This window comes from Meleagris gallopavo, chromosome 3 (genome assembly GCF_905368555.1).
Source record: "Meleagris gallopavo chromosome 3, MGAL_WU_HG_1.1, whole genome shotgun sequence".
Classification (NCBI taxonomy): domain Eukaryota; kingdom Metazoa; phylum Chordata; class Aves; order Galliformes; family Phasianidae; genus Meleagris; species Meleagris gallopavo.
In genome coordinates this window covers 58824148-58847382 of record NC_139406.1, presented here as the reverse complement: position 1 = coordinate 58847382, position 23235 = coordinate 58824148, and the positions used below count along the sequence as shown (strand labels likewise).

The following is a 23235-nucleotide window of genomic DNA, read 5'->3' as shown; positions in this document are numbered from 1 at the left end:
TTATATAAGTGATTTTAGAAAGTTTATTTTTCTTTAATCGGTTGCTTTCAAGTGTAAACCTATTCTGATCACAGAAACAAGTAAAAAGAAGAAAAAAAACCTCTAGCATAGTTAATAATAGCTTCAGCAATATGCAATCTGAAATGTCTCAAACTGTCAAAGTTATCAGTGGTGTATTAGGATGTTATGTCATATAGTTGGAAGTTCACACTCCATGATAACCAGCTTCTTGTCAGTTTATTTTTCCTCATTTGTGTTTGGAGAAATAAGTCTTTCAGGGGTTGTATCTGTTTAATCCCATCAGAGTTGAAGAACACTTTAGTAATAATAATCACTGAACTTGTTTGCAGTGCTGTGAATGTGAGGGGTGTTGTGAATCTCTTCAGAGATACAAATTGGCTATTAATTATAAATAGTAGATAAAATAACATTTTGCATAAAGTAATCCTAATCTTCATTATTTATGGAAGGTGGATGTTAATTTCTTGTGGGTCATATTAGTTTTATTCAGACTACCAGAACTGTGCTGCTGCTTTGTTACATCTGCTTTATGCAACTTGATATAGCTGGGAATTCTGCCAATACATGATAGTGTTTCTATTACAAGCTCACCTTATCATGTATTTAAACTTTATACTTAAAATGTGACACTAGAAGGTCACACAGATCACAAATTTGATTTTCATTATTTTTGAACTCTTGCTTAGAAGTAAGATTTCATCTCATTTAAATTTAAGAGTATTTTCAGCAGTACAAAGGAATTCATAATTTCTAAAATGTTACAGAACATTAACATAAATGTTTATGTTTATAATTTTATCAGCTACTAGAAAAACACAACGTTAGTTGAAGCTCCCAGTAAGTTACCGTGCTTGTTAGTATTTAAAAATGTACTAAAAATGAACAGCACTATTATTTATGTAGAGTACATTAGTTTTTTTTAATTGATACAAAATCTGAAAGACTAGATGCCCTCTTGAGGAATTAAGTAATCAAAGTTAGTAAAGAAAAACATATTCAACTGCTTCTCTTCAACTGCATTAGGGTAACTTTCTGTATAATGAGTGCTCCTTTATTTTATTTGGGAGGCTTTTGTTACTACATATATTATGTTTGAAGACTTGTGACTTTCATGGATTTTTTTGTCTGTGTCAGGCTACCACAGCAACAAGTGATTTCTCTGTTACAATTGACTTAAACACAAAACAGCAATCTCTTTTAAGTTAGGAATTCTTATTTTTTATTTTTTATTCTCTGTTCTTTTCAGACTACTGCATATTAAGGTCTTTGCATCTGCAGTGGTTTAATATTGTCTGTTTCCTTCAGACTTCACTATAAATTTAAAGATTTAATTTGCAATTTGTGTTTCAAAGATTGGCTTAGTAGCTGAATACTGAAATACTGAATACATCTTCTATATGATTTGGGCACACCTTAGTAGGATTAACACTTACAATTTTATTTGTTGTATCAGGGTTGTGGTTTTTTTGTTTTGTTTTGTTTTTTTAAGGAGGAGCTTTTGATTAAGTTCTGTTTAAGGGATTTGTGCAATTTTGAAAGCTGTGTGTAGGAAGTGTACTCTTCCCTCCCCCAGCCCACTCCAAAGGTTAGAGAGGAGGGAAAAAAGACAACCTACCTAAAACCTCCCCAGCCAAACAAACTCAAATATTTATTAAGTTAGTTTTGTATTTTTATTTTTTTTAATACCCAAAGCTGAAATGCCTATGATTTCTTTGTGTCAAGGATCTACAAGCATTATGTGGAAAAAAATACTGAAACTAGTTTACAGCCGTGTACCTTGCAAGTTCCTCATAACTAGGAGAGGCAGGACAGTATTTCAGAGTTCAAATAATCAGGAGGAATGTTATACCTCTGTACCCACTTTTGTTCTCTGTAGAGAAACAGTGGCTTTAGTAGTATTTGGGGGGGGAAAAAAAAAAAAAAAAAAGGCATGTATATGGATCGCCAGTGCCTGTCTGAACCCTCAGAGACAATTTTTATTCCTCAGTTATTTTTAATAAATAACTATCTCTTGAGAAATTCTAGTCTGAATTTCTCAGTAGTTAGTAGAATTTCTGAACTGCAGATACAAGTCATCAATATATTGTTCTAGTACTTGGATTACTAGAAAATAGGAAAATAGGGGAAAAAAATTAACCTAGTACATCTGTGACCATTCAAATGGAAGTGAATTGTAGAATCCTAACTTCCACAAATGAACTTTTTTTCCTTTATCTTACCTACGGTAGAGTGAAGTATTTGCAAGCAGTCATACAAAGATTGCATGTTGAGAAAATCTGTGATGAGTTAGTAAGAGGTGAGATTTGTTTGTTTGTTGTTGGTTTCTTTTATAGATATATATATATTTTTTTTTCAGGTATGGTTTACTTAATTTAGGATAATTTTCATATCCTCTCTATTTTTTCATCTTCTGTTGTAGAATCTTTAAATGTTAGACTGGCATATGCTCATTCTCTCAGAAGAGGTGTTTGCACATGAAGAAAGCCATATTCTCTTGATAAATTAAGTAGCTTTATTAGCACTGTTGAATAAATAGATAAAGATTTTGACTTTCTAGATAAGTAGAAACTAAGACAGTTGTTTCTTTTAAGTCACTGATTTAGCATCACTCAGCTGCCTGTTGGGGCAGTTTGTTCTAATCACTAATTTCAGCTACTTCTTACTGTGCTTGTGTATGAGTTCTACTTTGAAAAGCACTTATTTCCAAGTATGTGGATGAAAAATATAGGCAATCCGCAGCATATCTGCTAGAAGTTAGTTATCTTCACTGAAGACAAAATTAACCCAACTATGAATTTGTGGTGGTTTGTTTGTGTAGTTCTAAAGAGAAAAAAGATGAATATATAAAATATGTTCTTTCTTGTAGGCCAGGATGAAGTATTTTTGTACACAATGGCTTTTAAATCTAAAGCAAAATCTTTTGTAAATAATTATGAAGAAAGGATTTGGGCTTTGTTATTTTGTTATTTCTGCAGCAAGCATTTTTATTTGTAATTGGTAATATGTCTCCCAGTTTGTTGATCCCTTTTGTTTTCTGATGATTTTCAAAGAGAATGTACTGCTATAGTCCATATTACACTTCATAAAGGCCCAAGACACTTTGGCTTGAGTTGGGACAACAGTAGGAGCTTCTATATGATTATTCACATGTCTACAGAAATACCATTTAAAGCCTGTGATTTTTTTTTTTTCTTAAACACCAGATTTCAACAGAATAATCAGTTGTTTTATAATTCTGTGTTTATAATTTTGATTTTACTGTTGTTTTTTTTTATTTGGGTTTTCATTCTTAAATTAAAATTTAATTCATCACTAAGTAGATTTACTGTGGTAAATATCTTTTGTCTCCTTTTGTCCAAAGTTTGAAAACAAATTAGAATGATGACTGATACCGTACATAAAGTTAAGTCTATAAAATTTAATTTTTATAGAATTAAGCCATGGAAGAAGTTGGAGAGGGGTATTTATAATACCTTGGTTGCTTCCTGGATTCAATCTATCATTTTAAAACCTTTTGGGCTATCCAATGAAAAATTAAAAGAGGATGGCTGGTCACTCAAGTAAAGGTCTGGACATGCAGGTACAAGGATCGTGGACTTAGAAGTTTCCTCAGAATTATCATTGATATTTTCTCTGTGTGCCATAAGAAAAATATGTTGCAGCACATTAAACATCTCTGCCATAAGCTTCTCTTATTTTGAATGTTTCGTTAACCTGCACCTAATATTGCTTTGTAGTTTGCATGTGCAAGATGTTCACTTAATTTTTTGTCTCAACAATCTGTCGTCTTAGTCTACTTTTCTGCTATTCTTTCCAATACAAACAAAGGTTTGTTCTGGTTAGAAGTGGAGAGGAACATTCCTTCCTCTCCTTCCTTAAAGCTTACCTATTACTGATGTTTATCATTGCTTAATCATTCTGTTGTGTTTTTTTCCAGAATGGAAAAGTTGAAATGTTATTATTTAGTAACTCTAAAACAGTAGATTTTAATAAATAATAATTAACTTTGACTTTAACCACGACTTTGTATTTGAAGTACTAATTAGATCAATTATGAAATGGCCTAGAATAGCAAGTCCTGGTGTCAAAGTTCAGAAGCAATGAGCTCAGTCTTCACTGCTCTGGCCATCTGTATGTCTCTTCTTTAGCTATCCTGAGCCAGCTTTAGATTTCCTATGCAGCGATTCATAAGGATTTAAAAAAATAAAAATAAAAAATTATAAGGAAGTCTTTGTCCCTTTATATTGGATACATCTTTGTTTTTATACAGTCTTTGTATACCTTCGTATTTGGAGTAAATTCCTGAAGATCAAGTATATGACATCGAACAAATATCATAGGAACAATGATTGAGAAGCAATCTTACAATAAAAAAACAACAACAACAAAACAGCCAAACAAGAAAATTATAAAACTCTCAGCAATCAGTCTAAGCAAAATTAAAGTAGTGCATGATAGAATAACTGATATGATTACAGTGTGGCTGTGACAAATTTTGTTTACTGTTTCCTTTTAAATACTATTCTCAGCTGTCTGACAGTGCAAAGCACTCGAATTTCAACATGATGGTTTTAAAAAATGAACAGAAATTGTGTGCAGGATTCATAAGCCTCACTGTTTAAAAACTTTCTAAAAGTAAATGCTACAGTAAGAAAACAATGATGAATAGATGAATTTGATTTTAGGCTTAGAACAGATGAGAAAGCAAAGCTGCCTTCTGTTTTAAGGTTTTTGCATAATACTGTGCATGTTTATTGTCCAAATTCTAGCCTATACTTTGAAAAACTGAATTTTCCTAACATCTTTCTGTTTCCTAAATAGCTCTCCTGTCAAGACTGCAGTCTGTGACATGAGTTGTCTATCACAGATCCTCTGTTGACAGTTTCCTCTTTCCACCTAACTGCTGTCCTTTTTTTTCTCTCTTTCCTCTATTCTTGTGTAGGCCTGACCAAAGATGGCAGTAATGAAAATATTGATTCTCTTGAGGAAGTCCTTAATATTTTAGCAGAGGAAAGCTCTGATTGGTTTTATGGCTTTCTCTCATTTCTCTATGATGTATTGACTCCTTTTGAAATACTAGAAGAAGAAGAGAGCGAAGCTGCAGATGATGTTGATGGTACGTCACAGAATGAAGGGGTTCAGGGAAAAAAGACTTGTGTTATTTTGGATTTACAGAACCAATGACTGAGAGACTAATTTGATTGGCTTTCAAAAATGTCCATGAAATCATCAGTCTTAATATGACAGGAATTTCAGGCATTGAGGGGAAACTCCCAAATGGACATTCTAATGATTGTACTGAAGTCAGCCATGCAATGCAGTTATGATAGTTGAAAGCCTTTCAGTGACTTTTCCATTTTTGTGATAGGAAGACTAATAACACACAGCTGTGTAAATATGTAGAATAAAACATCTGTCTGCAGTTGTGTAGTTGGTTTCTGTATGTGCTTCAATTTGTGCATTTTGTGCACAAAACTTACAAGACTAAATGTAATAACCTCTACTGTTAACGTTATAACATTTGTCTTTCTACAAAACATTAACTGGAGCATTTTGTAACAGCTTTAATTGTAAAGTATTCTGGCATGAATGCATTATGTAAATACATATTTGTATGTTAATCCTTAACTTAGGCATTACAATGATAATTCTCCTGTGAAATTTAATTTTAATAAATAATTCCTTTTATGATTCACCGATTTCTCAGCCAGACACTTTTTACTTGATCAAATAAGAGCACTTTGCTTAAAAGTGCTTGATAGCTTTACAAGGAGATTCAATTCTTACTGAACATCATTTTCAGACTGATATGTCATTTTTTTTAATGGTCTATTCCTTCTACCTGTTTTCCAAACAAGGTTTCAATCCTTATGCCACCTTCCTCCCCGTTTTGTGTTCTTTTTCTTCTTGTATAATGATCACGCTGCAAGGGCTGTTCTGAATTAAAATAAATAATAAAATATAAAAAAATAATAAGGTGGACCTTTTGTGGAAGTGGGAAGCTGTGATTGTATATTTCTTATGTAATACTGAATATATTAAAGATTAATTAGAAATTAGAATGTAATGTCTTCTATTCCTTGTTAAATTAAAGAGTTCTGTCTGCTATTGTAAAGTTACTGGTATATAAGAGTAGTTTATAAATGTATTCTGCAATCTGTATCAAATCCTAAAAGCTGGAAATGGAGAAAAACAGGAATAGTGTACTTAATCAGATTATTATTATTCTTTATTCATGAAGTTGTTTCTTGTTCAGATTGTTTCTTGCTATGATTAGTTTGTATCTGTTTGCCATATGAAAGTTATATTCAAATTTTAACTCTGTTGATGTAAGCTGAAATTTCAACCTCTTTTTCAATTAAATGAGTATTCTGTTGCTTTGGCATCGGAGTTTTAAAGCTATTTAATTTGCTATTACTTTAAACAGTAATAAGGTGTTAGAACTTGTTTGCTCTTATTCCTTTTGATGTAACAATTAAAAAATCATCAGTGGTGTGTGTTGCTGTCAGAGCTTTCTTGAAGTTTGAGGTAAATTGATTTTAATGAATTGCATAAATTGTTGTGATTGCAAGCAGGACTTAGCCAGGAAAAGTGGCAATAGTTTAGATGATTCATGTTTGAAATTTAAGAGGAAAATGGAAGCTAAACTTTTATTTTCTTTGATAGTCATTTACACAAAACACAGCTGGTAAGTTAATCTTCCAACCAAAGTCCAAAAAAGGAAATAAAATAATTTTAGAAAGGAAAGCTGCTGCTTTTTACCTATAGTTTTGGCTTCTAGAAATTTTATTACCTGATTTCACTCCTATTTTAATGTTTTCAATGACAAAAATATAATGTGTAAGTGAAAGGAATTTTCCAATTTTCGTGGCTAACTAAGAATGGAAATTTGGCCATTTATGTGAAAGTAGCAACAGTTTTCATTAGCCACTTTCATCTTTCTTACAGGTCAATTAAATTAAATTGGGAAGAACTGCTTAAACAGATGTCTTTGACTAAAACTGTAATCTATCAGTTTGGCCACTGTTTTTAGAATTTTGTATGATGATTTGCATTATGCTTTTCCTTGTGTTGGTAAAAGTATGTTGTAACTGCCAATCCTCAGCAGAAGTTTACAACCTTTGGACAAAATACTGCATTGACTTTAATAGCATAAACTGTTGCTTGCCTTGATATTAATATAAAGACATTGTAAGGGGAAAAAAAGACACCTTAATACATGTATGTCTGAGAACATGTATAGCTGAGAACACGTAGGAGGTTTGAACCCTGGATTTCTGTGACCACCTTCAACAGTATTTAATTGGAAAGGAAGGGAGGGTATTTTACACAGAGAAAGAAAAACATAATGCTCGTAGTATATAAAATAACTTAGAAATGATTAAACAGGAAAATGTTGGCATATTTGCTGAAATAATTAAAATAATTCTGACAACAGCTTTTATCAGTGCTATTTTGATGGTTTTTTCCCCCCCCGAATATGAGCTTTTTGAGTGCTTTTTCAATCTGTTGTTTGAAGGCCAGTGAACAAGGCTTACTACCTGTAGATTTTATTGTATATTAATCTTGCATTACAGGTGAGTCTTCAGTGAATGGCCTTGGAAGAAATTAACTTTTTTGAAAGTTTTTCATATGATTTTCAGTTGTATGGAGAGGTAGAAGAATGCATTGAAATGTTAGTAGGATTTTTGTGTCAGTACATAGTATTTAATGATGAGATGGGAAAAGAAACCACCTGTATTGGAAATATGATTTGATAGAGTACTGCCCGTGGTGGTTGTGGAATCTTTCTATGGCGCTATTCAAGACCTGTCTGGACGCTGCAGCCTATTTTAAGGTACCTGCTTTTGCCAGGGGTTGGACTCAATGATCTCTTGAGGTCCCTTCCAACACTTGTGGTTCTGTGATTTGAAAGCTGTTGTGTTCAGCAGTTATGGACAGATGCTTACTATTTTCCTGATTAAATTGCCATCAGATAAGCAGTTATTGTAATGGTGGAACAGCAGCATGAAATTCATTAAATGCTTTATTTTATGTGGTCAGATAGGATAGATTCTTTCAGATGAGCATAGTCAATATAAAAGGCTTGTTGATTTCCTGTAAGAGATGAGAAACCAACAAGATATGTCTGCAACTTCAGAAAAGAAATTGCCCTTTGTTCCTGACTTGGATTTTCCTTCTAAAATTAGGTAGTTAAATAAGTAAGAGGCTTTAAAGCAACTTACTGAGAATATGTTGAGTGTTCCTTTTAATTTTTTGTGCTAGTTGTCTGAATTAAAAAGGTGTCTTGCTCTTGGGAGGGCTACAGGCTCTGTGATGTCTGGCAGTCTGCACACAGATAATGAGCAGAAAGAATTTATTTTAAGGGTAGGTGTATGATAGCCTTGTGTTAGCAAGCTATTTCGCTGGGCAGAAGGCCTTACATATCCAAAGCAGTATATACTAAATATTATATGTAGATACTTATTTGAACAATGATATCTTTTTCTGACTTTCGCTTCTTCTGTAAAAGGAAAAGAGGGGGTGGGGGGAAAAAAGAAGGTAGATATCAGTTTTTGCCTTACAGATTTACATTTATTTTTTCAGTTCAGGATTTTAACATCTGTGGATAATTTTCTGTATGGTGAGGTGGGCCTTATATGTAAAATCAAAAAGCTAGCTAGTGGAGTAGCATGATTTTATTTCATTACTATTTTTTTTGTGTGATGTTCTTAGATTTCATGGGACCGTGAGTGTTATGGGAAGAGTTGGAATGCAAGTCTTAATGGCTAGAGCTTGACACTTTCTGCTTTGCTACCCAGGCTTTGCAGAAATGGCAGTAGGGTAGCAAGTTCCTATTTGATAGCTGCTTAGCGCTAAATATGACCATAAACTTTGTGATGAATGTGACATAGCATTTTCTTTTTAAATGTAAATGGAGAATCTACATTAAGTCAATTTACAGTTGCTGCGTGATAGTGCAGGTTAAAAGGTTTTTGTTTTTTTTCAGTTACATTTTGTTATGAAATTAATTTATAGGAATTTCTATGTCAAAGCTTTTTTACATTAAAAATTATCTTAAAATTTTCAGTATCACTAAATGGCTAACATAAAAACTGCATATGCAGGAAGAAGCTCTCATGTAAAATTTGTTCTTGAAGAGAAGAAAGTTTTGTCTTTTCTTCCTCAACATGATTTTGTTGCATACTTGTAATATTTGTAATATTTAAAGATTTAAGCAATCATTTAAATGAAGATATAAATTTATCAACAATTATAAACTGTTAACAAATAACTGCATTGGCAAGAATATTTAATTTTAAGTAAAACATAGCTTTAGAAGACAATGGCAACCCTTTCAAATATGTAACCTCTTCATTCTTTTATATGTGTTTATAAACGTATTTATCTCTTCTATGTTGTCAACATAGGATCTTTATAATGTAGGATTACTTGGAAAATAAAAGGAATTTGAAAACTAGCTCATGAAGATAATTGAAATGTAATTTAGAATAAAGATCCATTACTTCAGTTACATTATTTGTAAAATTCTGCATACTGGTTTGTATGCCCGATGCTGTAAGAGCCCCCATCATTGCTGATGATTTTACTTAGGTGCCAGGTTTTATCACATGCTCCCTGAAACAGCTATCTGACTGGGAAAAGTAAAGTGTTTTGACTCATTTCTTGCTTCAGCTCCTTAGATTTCGTAAATGGGATTTTCCTGTATTATAGTCATTGTGTATATGTGTATAAATATATATAAATAATTATTAATAAATACATATTATTAATATAAATATATATAAATATATATATATGGTCATCCAGTCCGGGTGGAAATGAATATGCAGCATGATTTCTGTCTTGTGATTTTTAGGTAATATTAAGATTTTGAACAGTATTGTTATACATAATCTTTCTGTAAGTGGTCTATTCATATTATGTTAAAATAGCTTATTTGCATAATTATGTCAGATGTTGATAATTTGCTGAGTCTTAAGACTATTCATTTTATTAAAAGCATATTTATAGGAATTAAAGCTTGTTTGAGTATTTTACAAGTGAGATATTAATGAACAAGGTGTTTTGTAATCAGCTTTTCAAGATAGCACATATGTAGATATTTGAAAAGATTTTTAAGCAAAAGTATAATATTTTTAAGTGTACAAGTCTTTGCAAAATTTTCCATTTTTTTCCCTGTGGTAATGTGCTTGTAAGAATGTTATCTCAAAATATCCAGGATCACTTCATTATACTGTGTACATAGATGAGAGATTGTTCTTAGATTTAAATACTAGTTCGTGCAGCTTATGTATTAACTGATGTTGTAGTGTAACTATGTTGGAGTCTATTTTTCCTTCTCCATGACAAAATTGTTGTTGCTGAACATCTTGCTTAGTTTAGAATTAATAAGATTTGAATGACAAACATGAGTCAGAACACTGTACTTCAGCAATGATGGCAATCCCTGATCTCAGCGAGACCTTCATATCTCAAGCTGAATTTGTGAGGAAACTAATTAGAGTATTTCATTTGACTAGCTCAATTTAAAAGAATTTTGGCATAGTGTAAGTGCTCAGTGCTTTGAAAACATGTAAGAGAAATTAAGTGCAACTTTCTTGTGTGTGTAGCGTTTTCCTTGTTTGTTTTTTAAGACTAAATGTTAAGATATATTGATGTAGTCCAGGTAATTATGAATTGTTGTCTAGGAACCTAAGATTAATATTCAGATGTCCAGTGTAGACCTCTTATATGAATGAGAAGCCTAATGCTGAGACATGAGTGTATCTTTACTTGTTTAACAGAACTATGTATAATTAAGTATACTTACATTTCATTAAACTTTATTTGGCTAGTAGGTCATCTGATTTTTGTTGATAAAATAGTTGTGTTTATGGGATTTAGATCTTAGTACAGACAAGCATGATAATCCAGTTATTTTTGTGACACCAAAGCTACTTATGTTTTATATTTTGAAGAGGCTTTTGTCCAATTTATGTGTGCTTTTTTCCAAGTTTCACGAGATGCTGAAAGATCTGAATTTCTTTAAACTATTCTGGGGAAGGAGAGCAGTCAGCATCTTGTATTTGAGTTAGACTAGAGAATTAAGTTAATTGTTTGTTTGTTTTCTTTACTAAGTCTTAAGTTTTAAATGATCTTAAGTAAAACGTTTCAGTTTGACTGAAATGGCAACTGCTTTTTGGAATATGAGCAATGCATCACTGTATTACAAGATATATATTTTGCCAATGGACATATTTCCATTGGATATAGTAGCACCCAAACATCTAGAAAAAGAAATGAGAGTAATATAAACTTAATGTATATTGTTACATTTGTGGCATCAAAGGACTAATCTAATCTCTTCTATATTCTCTGAAGTTTCTTATTTTGAATTTTATTCAGTTTTGCAAAACATAGATTGTAATTCATTGTGAGAAAAGAAACAGTTTATATAATATGCATTATGTAGGTGCTTGTAGATCTCTTGAGTTAATATAGAGTTGAAAAATTGGTCATAATTACATGACAGAATGCTTTCTGGGGAGAACTGAGGCAGCTCAAGTAGTGTGCACCTGGTGATGTGGTTCTTTGCTTTGGTTAATCAGACTTCTGACTCAGTACCTGTGTTGTTCTTGCTACAGAAAATGCTTTAGTCTTATTGAGCTAATGCTTGGGATTTCTCTGTAGCATTACAGCGTGCTATGTAAAGGTAACTTTTTACATGGCAGATTCAACATTTGTTGAATATCACAGATATGTTCATAACTCATTTCCATTTTGCAATAAATCAGGTGAGGAGCCAGGAGGGGTAGCCAAGAAAAAAGCTAAAGTAAAAGGTATTTTAAATGTTTTTGTGTGTGGAAATTTATGCAGATGATGTCTGAAATGCATGCGTGTTGCAAACACAGATTGCAGGTTATGTTTACTAATATTAGCTGTGTTAACTAAGTGTTGTCTAATGGAGCAGCAAGCTATTATTCCCCCCATTTTTACCACCTATTGTCACTTAATGGCAATGTGAGTGCTTTCCTAACTGGACATTTGTTTTCCTTTATTTTTATCAGTGATTTTGTTGTTTGGATTACAAGTAGTTCATGTTAAGTTTGTATTCCACATGTTTTTTTTTAAAAAGTTCTGATATGTATGCAGGATAAGTCTGATCAGTGTCAAATCTTTATTTTTTGTAAATTCATGATACTATTTTTTTACTGTAATGGGGCTTGATTTCTTTTAAAGTATGGAGTTAATCGTAATTTAGTTATTTCATTTCTTTCTTTCTTATGGGAGGAGAAATTTGAAGTTCAGTACCTTTTCCTTAGGTTTGCAAGATCAATTGCAGTGATGGTCTTCATAATTTTTCCAAAACCTTGAAGCAGGATAGCTTACAACTGATTTATGATGTGTATTTATTTACAATTACGTTGCTGTATGGGCAGAAAATAATAATTCAGAGGTGTTCAGTGCAATAAAAGAGACTTAAAAAGCTAATTAACCTAAACAAAACTCCAAAATACTAGATACATTTCAGGTATTGAATCTTTTTAGGAATGCTCAGTTACCTCCACACAGCATGGTGGCATACAAAAAATAAAGTCTCTTTATTACATTGAAGACATTTTGACTTTCATGTTGTGGTTTGTTTTTTTTTTTTTTTTCCTTATCTGTATGTGAAAAATGCACATTGCTTGTATTATAAAGTCTCATTAGAAACAAAATGCATTTGGTGGGGGAAGCTTTCATGCTTACATGAATATATCTTAGTGTCTTTGCATGCAAGTTAATTTTTTTTGCATTTGATCCACGTTATGCTTGTTATGGCTTATTGGTGAATTGTGTGTTTCTAAGTTCTTAATAAATATCATTTAACAGTGTATTCCTGCGTTTTGAGTTGTTTTCCAGAGGTGCTTGATATGAGAATGAGGAAATGGTGTGATAATTTCTAAATGCTTTATGCAAAAAAAAAAAAAAAAAGAAAAAAAAAAGTACTGGAAGGAAATAGGATGTTCTTCCTTTCAGACTGAGCTGTGTGATTCAATTGTTCACATCACAGAAGAGTTATGTAGGTGATAGAGGCAGAGAGAAATGTTGCAAGAGAAACTGGTCTCTGTTCAGAAAACCCTAATTTTTTTCAAAAGGCTGAATAAAAATAGAATTATTGTGTTTTATGTACAAAATCTTTATTGGTTTTATTTTCCACTAATGTGGAAGTATTAGTACTTATATTAAATACAAATATTGCATGCAGAGATTTCTGAATTCTTTTGAGAAATGAAAAAAAAAAAATTATTCTGGAGAATGCTGACAATGATTTTCAAAACTGAGCAAACTGGAAATGAACATCGAACATCCCAGTTTTGAAAATGCCACATGTGCATATTTTCTCTATTTCAATTGTATCACTTGAGAGAGAACTCCAAAAAAGCACGCAAGTAAATAAATCAATTAAATCAAACCAGTGCTCTTAAGACCACATATGGAAAAGATGTACAAATTGATATGCTGCTGTTACTTTAATTTCATTGACTGTGGTCAGATGAAGTTAAACATCCTTTTTGGGGCCGATTTAATCCACCAGAACATTATTATTTCTTCTTAATTACTGTGTACCTATTTCCCATATTTCTGAAGTACATACCTAGGAAACTTTAAGTCTCAGCTTAATCTGAGATAATGTCAGGAATGTGATATGGTATGCAGTTCTGTTGTAACATCAGAATTGCTGATGTTCTTTATGTTTCTAGACCCTTATGGGAGCCATAACGTTGCAATAGATTAAAAATTTATTTTCTTCTCAAACCCACAGACAAAAAGGTTTTAGCATTCTGCAGCAAGATAATAGAGGCATGTTTTTTTTCTAAATCAACGTTTTGTTTGGATGCGCTTATATTTAGCTGAAATTACTGTCTGACTGCATGGTGTGGGATGTTGCTAAAAGTCAAAACTAATTTGTTTAAGTTTTAAATACATGTAGAAATTTAATGGGGCACCTAACAAATATCAAGTGTGAAGATGATCAAAGCATTTAGACTTGTTCATAAAACGTTCTCTGATCTTAGAATGATTCTCTTACTGAACATTTCCTCTTTTTTAATGGAAAAACTAAAAAGTAAAAGAAACAATTGCAGAACCTCTCAAGAAATTAAAGGAGAAGCAGGAATCTAAGAAGGAAGGAACGAAGGATGAGGAAGACAAAAAGAAAGCCAGAAAAGGAAAAGATGCTGCTGAGCGAAAGGAGAAGAAAGCTGTCGATACGAATAAATTAAAGAAAGAGTCTGAAAAGGTTAAAAAAGACAGAGGAAAGGAAAAGGAAAAGGTTCTAGAGAAAAATGTAAAACCCAAGGAAACAACAAAAAAAGCAGCTGGTGAAAAGGCTGGTGCTGCTCAGGTGGGAAAAGAAAAAGAATCAAAAAAGATGGTTAAAAATCCATCTAAAATTTCTGAAAGCTCAGCAAAGGAAGACAAGAAAGAAAAGAAGTAAACAAAGTTCTGATTGTGCTAATTTGGAACAGACTGAAGAATGAGAGATACAGTGTATTTATCAGTGTGTAGTAAATATGGCAATGTGAAATTAACGCTTTCTGGAAATAAGTGCGAACAAAGGTTATTTTTTTGAAAACTGTGCTTTGTAAACACAAAGCAAAAACGTCTGCTGTGAAACTCGAATGTGTACATATGTTAATATACCTGGCTATTAATGTATGTTGATTGTATCCAATTTATGCCTGTTACTTCAAGCAAATTCTAAACCTGATTTATTTTTCTTTCTTTGTATCCATTTATGAAAATGTTGCTTTATTGGTATTGTATATCAAATACAACTTTAAAAGCAATATTAAGAGGATTATCGGGATACAAACAGTATAAAAACACTTGTTTGACAAAAACAATCAAAATGAGCATTAATAGAGTATATTGTCATAGGAATTTAACAATAACTGTAAATTAATTCTTTGCTAAACTTTGCTTCCTGAAGTGGACTGGGAAGACTGTGTTATATACAGATGCATAATCAACTTCGTTTATTATGTATAACTGCTACAACCATTTTTTAAATTGTCCTGTGACAATATATTCTGTTTGTTTGTTCTTTCTTTTCAGATCTAAAAGATATGCAAACTTGTTTCGTTGTCATTTTTCAGGTGACCCAAGTTTTCCAAGGTTCTGATAGTGAATACTTCAAAAATTAGACCCTTTATTTTAGTTTTGACGGGTACTGATGGATTTCTATTACATTTTAAGAGTTGGGGTTTGCTGCTATTACCTTATTCTGGCTTAATTAGGGAACGGATTGTATCTTTTGCAATTTTTATTTTCTTCCAATAACACTTTACGAGTACTCGATACTTCTGTAAGCCATCTCCTCTGTTAGTTTGCTGTTACAGCTTCTGTATTTTTATTACCAAGAAATGATTAATCCAGCAGTCTCATTTGAGTCAATGAAGTTAGAAAATGTTTCTTCAGACATACATTTCAGTATATTATTGAATCTGTACTTGCTTATGAGCTGATACTAGGAAAGGAATATTTCCTAATTTTACTAGATAAACAATGTTGCTAGCACGCTGAAATAAGAATTCTTCAATAAAATTGCACAATTTAAACAGAACTTGGAAAGAAATTTGAAGGTTTATTATTATAATATTGCAGTATCATTCTAAAGGAAAAAAAAAAAGCTAAGGAGTGAAGTTGAGCATGGTTGTATGGTGTAAAATGTTTGAGCATGTTGGTGTGGTGTAAAATTAAAGTTCTGGAGGTTGATTCCTATACTGTGTACTTGGTTCTGCTTAAGTTTTCTGTACCACTGTTGGCAATACAGTTATGTCAAACAATTAATATAGCACATACATATCTGTAAGACGCTTTTATTCCTGTACTAGGGTAAAATTCAGTCTGCTTGATTGATTTTGATTGATTTTTCAGACAAAACATTTTTGAAAGGGGGTGTGTGTGCGCAAAAAGACTTGCAGGAAGATTTTATTGAATGCACCTGCATAACGAGTATTCTGTTTCAGGTTTCAGTCAGGATAGAGATGTGCTTATTCACCCTTGCTTTATGAGATTGTAAGAGATATATTTGATAGTGGAACACACAAATGATACTTCTCAAGGATAATGGCACTGTGGTAAATGCACATCACTGCTGTTTTCCTCCCTGATGTGGCAGGAGGTGTAACTGTGAATGAAATTTTAAAATGAGTTGTGTTTAAGATTACTGTATCTTAACGTCTATGCCCCAAATGTTTATCTCATCCTAAATAAGTTGCTTTTTCAAAGAACATTCTGTTTGAGCAGCGCTTAAGGCTATACAGTAAAATGAGGGTTTTTTTCCATGGATATGTTTTGCTGTTATATAGCGCTACGAAGTATTGTTGTCATTCAATATAATGTGTCAAGTTACAACATAAGATGAAAAAATTCCTCACAAGTTATAGTTGAGTGCAACTTTTTTTTATTAGAAAAAGAGTGAATAGTGTGTTACAAAAAGTAAATGACAGTATTATATACACAACAGGATTGAATAGAAATCGGTGATAGACGCACACCATAGATATACGTGAAGCTTGAAAGCAAAGCTGAGAGATGTGCAAGCAAAAACAAAGAAATATTCTTCCTTGTCGTTTCTTTCATTTTGCCTATCCTAAATGTGTTCTGACTGAAGTACTGAATGTGTTTTAAAAATACTTTGCATACGCTTATCATTTGTGGAGCAGAATGAATGGTTGTCTGGTTTGGGGCATGTGTGTTATCAGAAGCTATGGAAACTTACTTCAATAACTATATATAAAGGAAGCGAACTGCATTTGTGCAAGTAGGGCTGCAGCTTCGACTCTTCCAAATCTTGAAGTCTGAAATGGTGGTGAATATAAATAACTGCTTTTTTTTCTTCGTATTTCATAATTAGTCATAATTGTAGAAAGAAGTAGCATCTTACTCTTGTAGACGTGAATGTAATGCCATAGTAATCCAGTATTTTATATGACACAGGATAAAGTTAACTAACAGTGAAGTGTTAATTCTGGTCTTGACTTCATAGAAGTGGATTCTTAATTACAGTGCTTCCATTATAAAACTTAGTTGCCTGATGTAATTCAGATTATATTAAAAAAAAAAAAAAGGTAGAATTAAGTCTTTTGTTGGTCTTTTTTTTTTTTTTTTTCTTGATTCCATTTTGTATATATGGGATAATGGAATAAGTACATGTTCTTCTCATGGTGCAAAATAATGAAATCTCTCTAGAGTAGACAAAGTTGTGTAGAGGCATATAAGCCCTAATTGAGATATGTTTGGCTCTGATAGAGATATGATAATATTTCTAAAGCGAAACTGACTTGAAATATACTACTTCTACTGCATCTAAAGTTACTTTTACTTCAGTGTTAGCAGTGAAGGAATGTTTATTGTAATGTGGTTTCTGCTTTATACAGTTTGTATATACAGAACTCGGGCTTTTTTTAAATACAACTCTTTTGAAACTAGTTTGTTTTGGGGAGGGGTGTGTGCGTGTGTGTCTATTTAAGAAAGTGGAGGTGTTCAAGGCCAGGTTGGATGGGACCCTGGGCAGCCTGATCTAGTATTAGGAATGGAGGGAGGTTGGTGGTCCTGCATGTGGCAGGGGTTGGAGCTTGATGATCCTTGGGGTCCCTTCCAACCCAAGCGGTTCTATGATCTCAGAACTCAAGTGTAATCAGCAAAAGGTGTCGTATGATCATGGGAAAATTCAGTTTTGAAGGGTCCTTAGGAGGTCCTTATTCAAATATCCTGCTCAAAACAGGGTCAACTCGGAGTAAGACCAGCTTACTCTGAGCGTTACCCAGTGCTGTCTTGAAAAAATAAAAGGATGTGAGTGCACCTTTCTGCTTAGGCTGTTCTGCTGAGTTGACTGTCCTCAAGAAGGAGGCGGGGGAGTCTATCCCTGCATCCACATCTCTTATTTCAGTCTTGCTTGAATCTTTCCCAAGGAATGATGGAGAGGTGGATTAGGCTAACACCAATACATTATTTCTTGTGTATGTGTTGTCTTAAGATGTGACATCATCTTTCTGACTTCTCACTGTACTTCATGTAACTAGGACTGTAAGTTGTAACTAATGAACATCTCATTCTTGAGCAGGTGTTTGTCTGAGTAAGATGTGAATTATCTTTTTTTCCATCTCTTACCTTTGTATTGATCATTAATGTTGTTTGTTGCTTTTTTTTTTTTTCCACGGTGTTTTGGTCTAGAAAGATTCTGTAATATGGATATTAAACCACGTTGTGGTGAAACATCATCAGTCATATTTTTTGTGCAGTTACTTAAGTGTCAGGAGAAATTAGTGACATTGCTATATTTTGAAGAAACTACAATTCTCTTTATCAGATCTTCAAAGTTATGAAAGCATATTCTCAGTATGAGCTTCATATCCTAAATTTCAAATTAGTTATTTATAAGATATAAAAGCACTTTTTTTCCAAGGAATGTAAGGAAAAAATCTGTTGTCTGTTTCTCTTTTGGATACTACATAGATCTTGAGGATAGTACGGTAACTTGTTTACTTACCCTGAATTAAAAGCAGATGCTTAAATTTCTGTCCATATTTTCTCATTGTATGTCTATCTTTAAAAATGTGTATTTGTTTATTATTTCAATACACTTTGGCTTCTGTGTACACTAAATATCAGAACAGCCCTGCTGTTACAATTGATTGTTGAAATGAATTTTGTGTTTAATGTCAGTTAATTTTAACTTTAGTTGCTGCTGATGTAGTTGAAACAACTTATAAGTCAATCAAACAATAATAATAAAAAAGCCTAAAGATAACTTTATAACTGAAAAATGCAGGCCTAAAAGAAAGATCTGTCCCAGAACAGCCAGCATCCCCAGTATCTGAGGAGACCATTCAACCTGCTGAGGAGTCATTCATCAAATCAGGTAAGATTTTTCATAAACCACAGGTGAAGCAAAAGACCAAATGTTTCACTTGATTTAGTATTCTGTTTCTTCAGTATGCAAACTCACTGTGGTATTTCTTTGGGTAGAAAATAAAATCTTTAATCACTTTTATGTGTTGTTTATACAGTATAACATTCAACTGGAGTGACTGTTAATAACTTTTTGTAAATCAGTAACCACAAAGAGTTTATTGCTTACACAAAATATCAATTGTACTCTCCTCACTTCTCATGGTTACTGTTAAAACCTTATCACAGCAGAGTGACTTTCTGCTGGTTTATAGTTATGGTCTTTGTATGTATGCAACCATATACACAGAATAACAGCTGATTCTCCAGCTAAAACATAAAAATTAGATATCATAATTAATAGAAATATTTTTCCTATTTGCGGAAGAGGAAAAAAGAAAAATATAGAAGTAGCAGTATGGCAATTGTTCCTTCAAATATGACTCTTATAGTAAGACTGTTTACAGTTTCTCAACTAATCTGACAAGAATAGGAAGGTCTATTGTTTAATTGTAGTAACTTCACATTTTATGTTGTTTTAAACTTCAACTAAAAAATGGAATTGCTTGATAAGATTAATCAAATATTCACTCCTACTGAAACTAATAGTATATAAAAATTAAAGTACAATTTTTAGTCAATTTTTAGTATTAGAAAGAAGTCACAAATATTTTAAAACCCCTCAAATATTACTAAATTTATTAGATTCAAGAGGAATGTAGGGGAAAAAAATGTTAAAGGAAGAGGCTTATCCTGTATCGTTTTTATGTATACCTGACACAATAATCTGCAAATGTGGAGCATGTGGTTAACAAAATGTGATATAAAAACCATTTTAAAAGACTTGAATTAGTTAAGTCATTATAACATATATATAAGTAAGGTGTCATTTCCTGTCTCTTCCACCTCCAACTTTTTTTTTTTTTTTTTTTTTTTTTTACAAACATTTTGGTATTTTATTTGAAAATGCATTTGGATTGGTTTTGTGCCATGGAGTTTCTCAGTGCAATTTTCAGGATATTTATATGAAGGTAACTTTTTAGTCTGCTATGCCAGGAGAAGTTGTTGGTATTCTAATGTTACAATTTATTTCCCCTACTTCTAAAACCAACAAAACGCCACTTGTGCAAATGATATTCTGCTGTCAAAAACTGTATGCTAGTAGTGCTATCTAAATCATAGGAAAATGACAGCTGAGTTCATAGAAGAGGATTCATGGTTTTTACAGTTATCTCAAGTTACAACTGTTATTGCTGCTGAAAAAAAAAATATGCAGGAAATCTACTGTAGAATAATTCTTTCAATTCATTTGATGTAGTCGATGCAATATTTGCTGTATTGGACAGTAAACAAAATCAAATGAGTTGTAGCGGTTTTATCTGAATTTGTGGAGATTGATGGAAAGGAGTAAGAACTTTTTGGAGGCTACTGAAATCTGCATGCCTTGCTTTAGTGTTAATAGTTTGTATTTTGTACTTACCTTCACTGCAATTTATGATCCCTTTAGAGCACAAGAATGTTGATGTAGAATTGGAAGAGGAAATTCAGCCTGTTCTTCATGATGCTCTCCATTCCCAGCCTGGTAATGAATTAACGTTTAGACATCTAATGAATTATAAATTGTCTTTTTTTTTTCTTTTTTTTTTTTTTTTTTGTATGCACTCAAGGTAGTTTTACCTGCACAAGGCATTCTATTCAAATAGTTTGTGATTTTCCAAGAATATCTTGAAAATTCACTCAACAAATCCTGAAATGGTAACTTTTTAATTCAAAGAATTCACAGAAACGCTCTGTACGGTGCAAGAATGGGTAAACAGGAAATTTTTTTTTTTGTGAATAATGAAGACACTGATCAGTCAGTGCAGACATTTTGGACTTATACTACTTACTGTAAGAGGCAGTCAAGTCGTGTTCTCTGTTGTGGAGTAGTAGAAAAACGCGATAGTTGTGTTGAAAGCTGAATTTTTTTTTATTGTAGTAGAATAGTATAGTAGTAGAATAGAATGTAGTATTGTACCAGTGAGTGTCTGTTATCTAAAAATTTATATTCTTGATTAGGAGAGGGACATGAAGATGTAGGTGAAAGCATAACTGACCAGTGGCAAGAGAAGGAAGAAATACATGCAGAAACATTTGAAGCTCCTGCAACAGATGACATGCTTAGAGAATTGGAGAATGAAGTGACAGAGGATTATGAGATACCAGACTCATTTCAGAAAGGTATTTGAATGACTAAATATATTTAAAAATTAAATGCTCACAAAAATTCAAGCAAACAAATTTAAGTAAGAGTAAAGTGTCTTTAATTTAATGAGAAATAATTTCTGCTTGCCATAGAGTCTTGGAAAATATTAGGATACTTTAAAGATGTTCTGATCCAAGTAGCTGTATGTTAGAGTAAGCTTACTGCTGTGTTGGCTTTCAGACAACAAAATTAATCTGTGCTCCAGCTACACATTTCACCCCAAATAGAAGTGCTCATACAATATCTGAAGTGATATTATCAGTGAAGAATATATGAGGATTGAGCTTGCTTCTATACTCAAGAAGCTTTTTTTATACTAAATTTTAGGCATTTCTTATAGGCGTTCTCAGTATACTTCCCTTGTAATGTGACACTTTAAGAGAATGTTATATGTGTTATATGGAATGTTATATTCCAAGTCTTGCCAAGAACACGGTATGGTATAATGAGGATATTTATACCCCACTGTCTTGAGATGTCAACAGGGTGTTACAAACTGTAATATTACAGCAGAATCATTCAGACTTAGGGAAAAGCACATCTGAATGCTTTTTTCTGAAGTACTGACAATTGTGCATATATTTTAAGACCTCTTTTTGAAAAAACTCATGTAATGATTGCCGTCTACTTGTTCTGATTGCTGAAAGTATGCTGAGACTCTTTAATCACAGCTGAAGTAATTCCTTTCAGTCTTTTAGTCCTTCCTTGTTCGTTTGTCTTCTGTTCTTCATGGTGTAAGCTACAGTAGGGAAATACATTGAATATTCAAATTCCAGTTATTTTAAATCTTGGAAATGATTATTAAGAAGGCAATGTAAATATGTTCTTTTGTTCTTTACATTAAAGCTTTCATGGAGTCTGATTTTCCAACCGCTGACTTGAATTTGGGAGATGAAAATTTCTGTAGGGACAGCCATCTCTTCCAGAGCAAATGTGTTTAGTGTATGTGTATTTTCAATATAACATACATGATTATTATTTCAATCTATTTGAATATCTTTCCTGCAATAGAATAAATCTACTTACTATTTCTGCTTAGAAATGGTACTATTCATGCATAATATTCTGTTAAAGGGTTTCAACAAAAAAGGGAATTTTTAAATATGTCTATTTCTTAGATGCTGATTTTGTGGCAGATGATCCTGGAGCAACAGAACCTGAGACATATGAAGTTCCAGGTATAATTTTATGTTTCCAAAGTCAATAATATTAGCTTTGTGTTAGAAATGTTAAGAGAAAGCAAAATACAAAATGCTAAATTGATTTAATAATAGATAATTTTGAAACTGTTTATTCTTCAAACTACCGTTCTTGACTTGTGTTATATATTTTTATTTTCACTAAAATGACTGTATCATATCTGCTATGACAAATGGTTCTTAATAGATACAGTATAAAATAAATAAAAAAAATCATAAATAATACATAAAATAGTACTTTATGTATTACTGTGTTGTAACATTATACATTGCTGAGGTTCTTGTGGCCTATTATTTTTGTCTTTAGTCTGGAACTTGTGCTCTCACGTGTTTCAGAAGTATTCAGTTCATAACCTTCCATTCAGAACTATTTGAAGTGTTGCAATGAATTATACTGCCAGAGCCAGTAACCTCCACAGGCTTGATATGGAACCATCTTTGCACTGTCATTCTGTACACCCTCATTTATCTTTAAAGCATTCTTAAATGTTACGTATATTAATACAGTTAGCTTCTAGTATTCATCACGCTGTGTTTAATCAGGTCTGCATCTTTCTTATGCTGAGGACCTCAGGCCTGGATACAGTATTCTAGATGGGGCCTCACAAGTGCAGAGCACAGGCAGGCAATCACCTCACTCTGCTGGCTGCTGCTCTTGATGCAGCCCAAGGTACATTTGGCCTTGCAGACTGCAAGCGTACACTGCTGTTTCTTTTCCAGCTTTTCATCCACCCACAGATCCTCCTGTACAGGGTTGCTCTCAGTTTCTTCTCCCAGTCCATACATATGTTTGGGATTGCTCTGACCCAGGTGTAACACCTTGCACTTTGCCTTGTCGAACCTCAT

General features: G+C 32.6%; 1 protein-coding gene across 8 annotated transcripts in view; it reads left to right on the top strand.

The window, feature by feature from the left end:
• Positions 1–23235, top strand: part of ASPH (aspartate beta-hydroxylase) — a 102413-nt gene that overhangs the window by 20458 nt on the left and 58720 nt on the right. For 7 of the 8 annotated variants that reach the window (XM_010708966.4, XM_085221175.1, XM_010708969.4 and 4 more), the window contains 4 exons: positions 18827–18916; positions 20453–20527; positions 21004–21165; positions 22309–22368. In XM_010708966.4, the coding sequence (XP_010707268.2) occupies positions 18827–18916; positions 20453–20527; positions 21004–21165; positions 22309–22368 (387 nt within the window). Of the gene's footprint in view, positions 1–11798; positions 11844–18826; positions 18917–20452; positions 20528–21003; positions 21166–22308; positions 22369–23235 lie in introns of all 8 variants that reach the window. The other variant, XM_085221176.1, reaches the window with a different exon arrangement.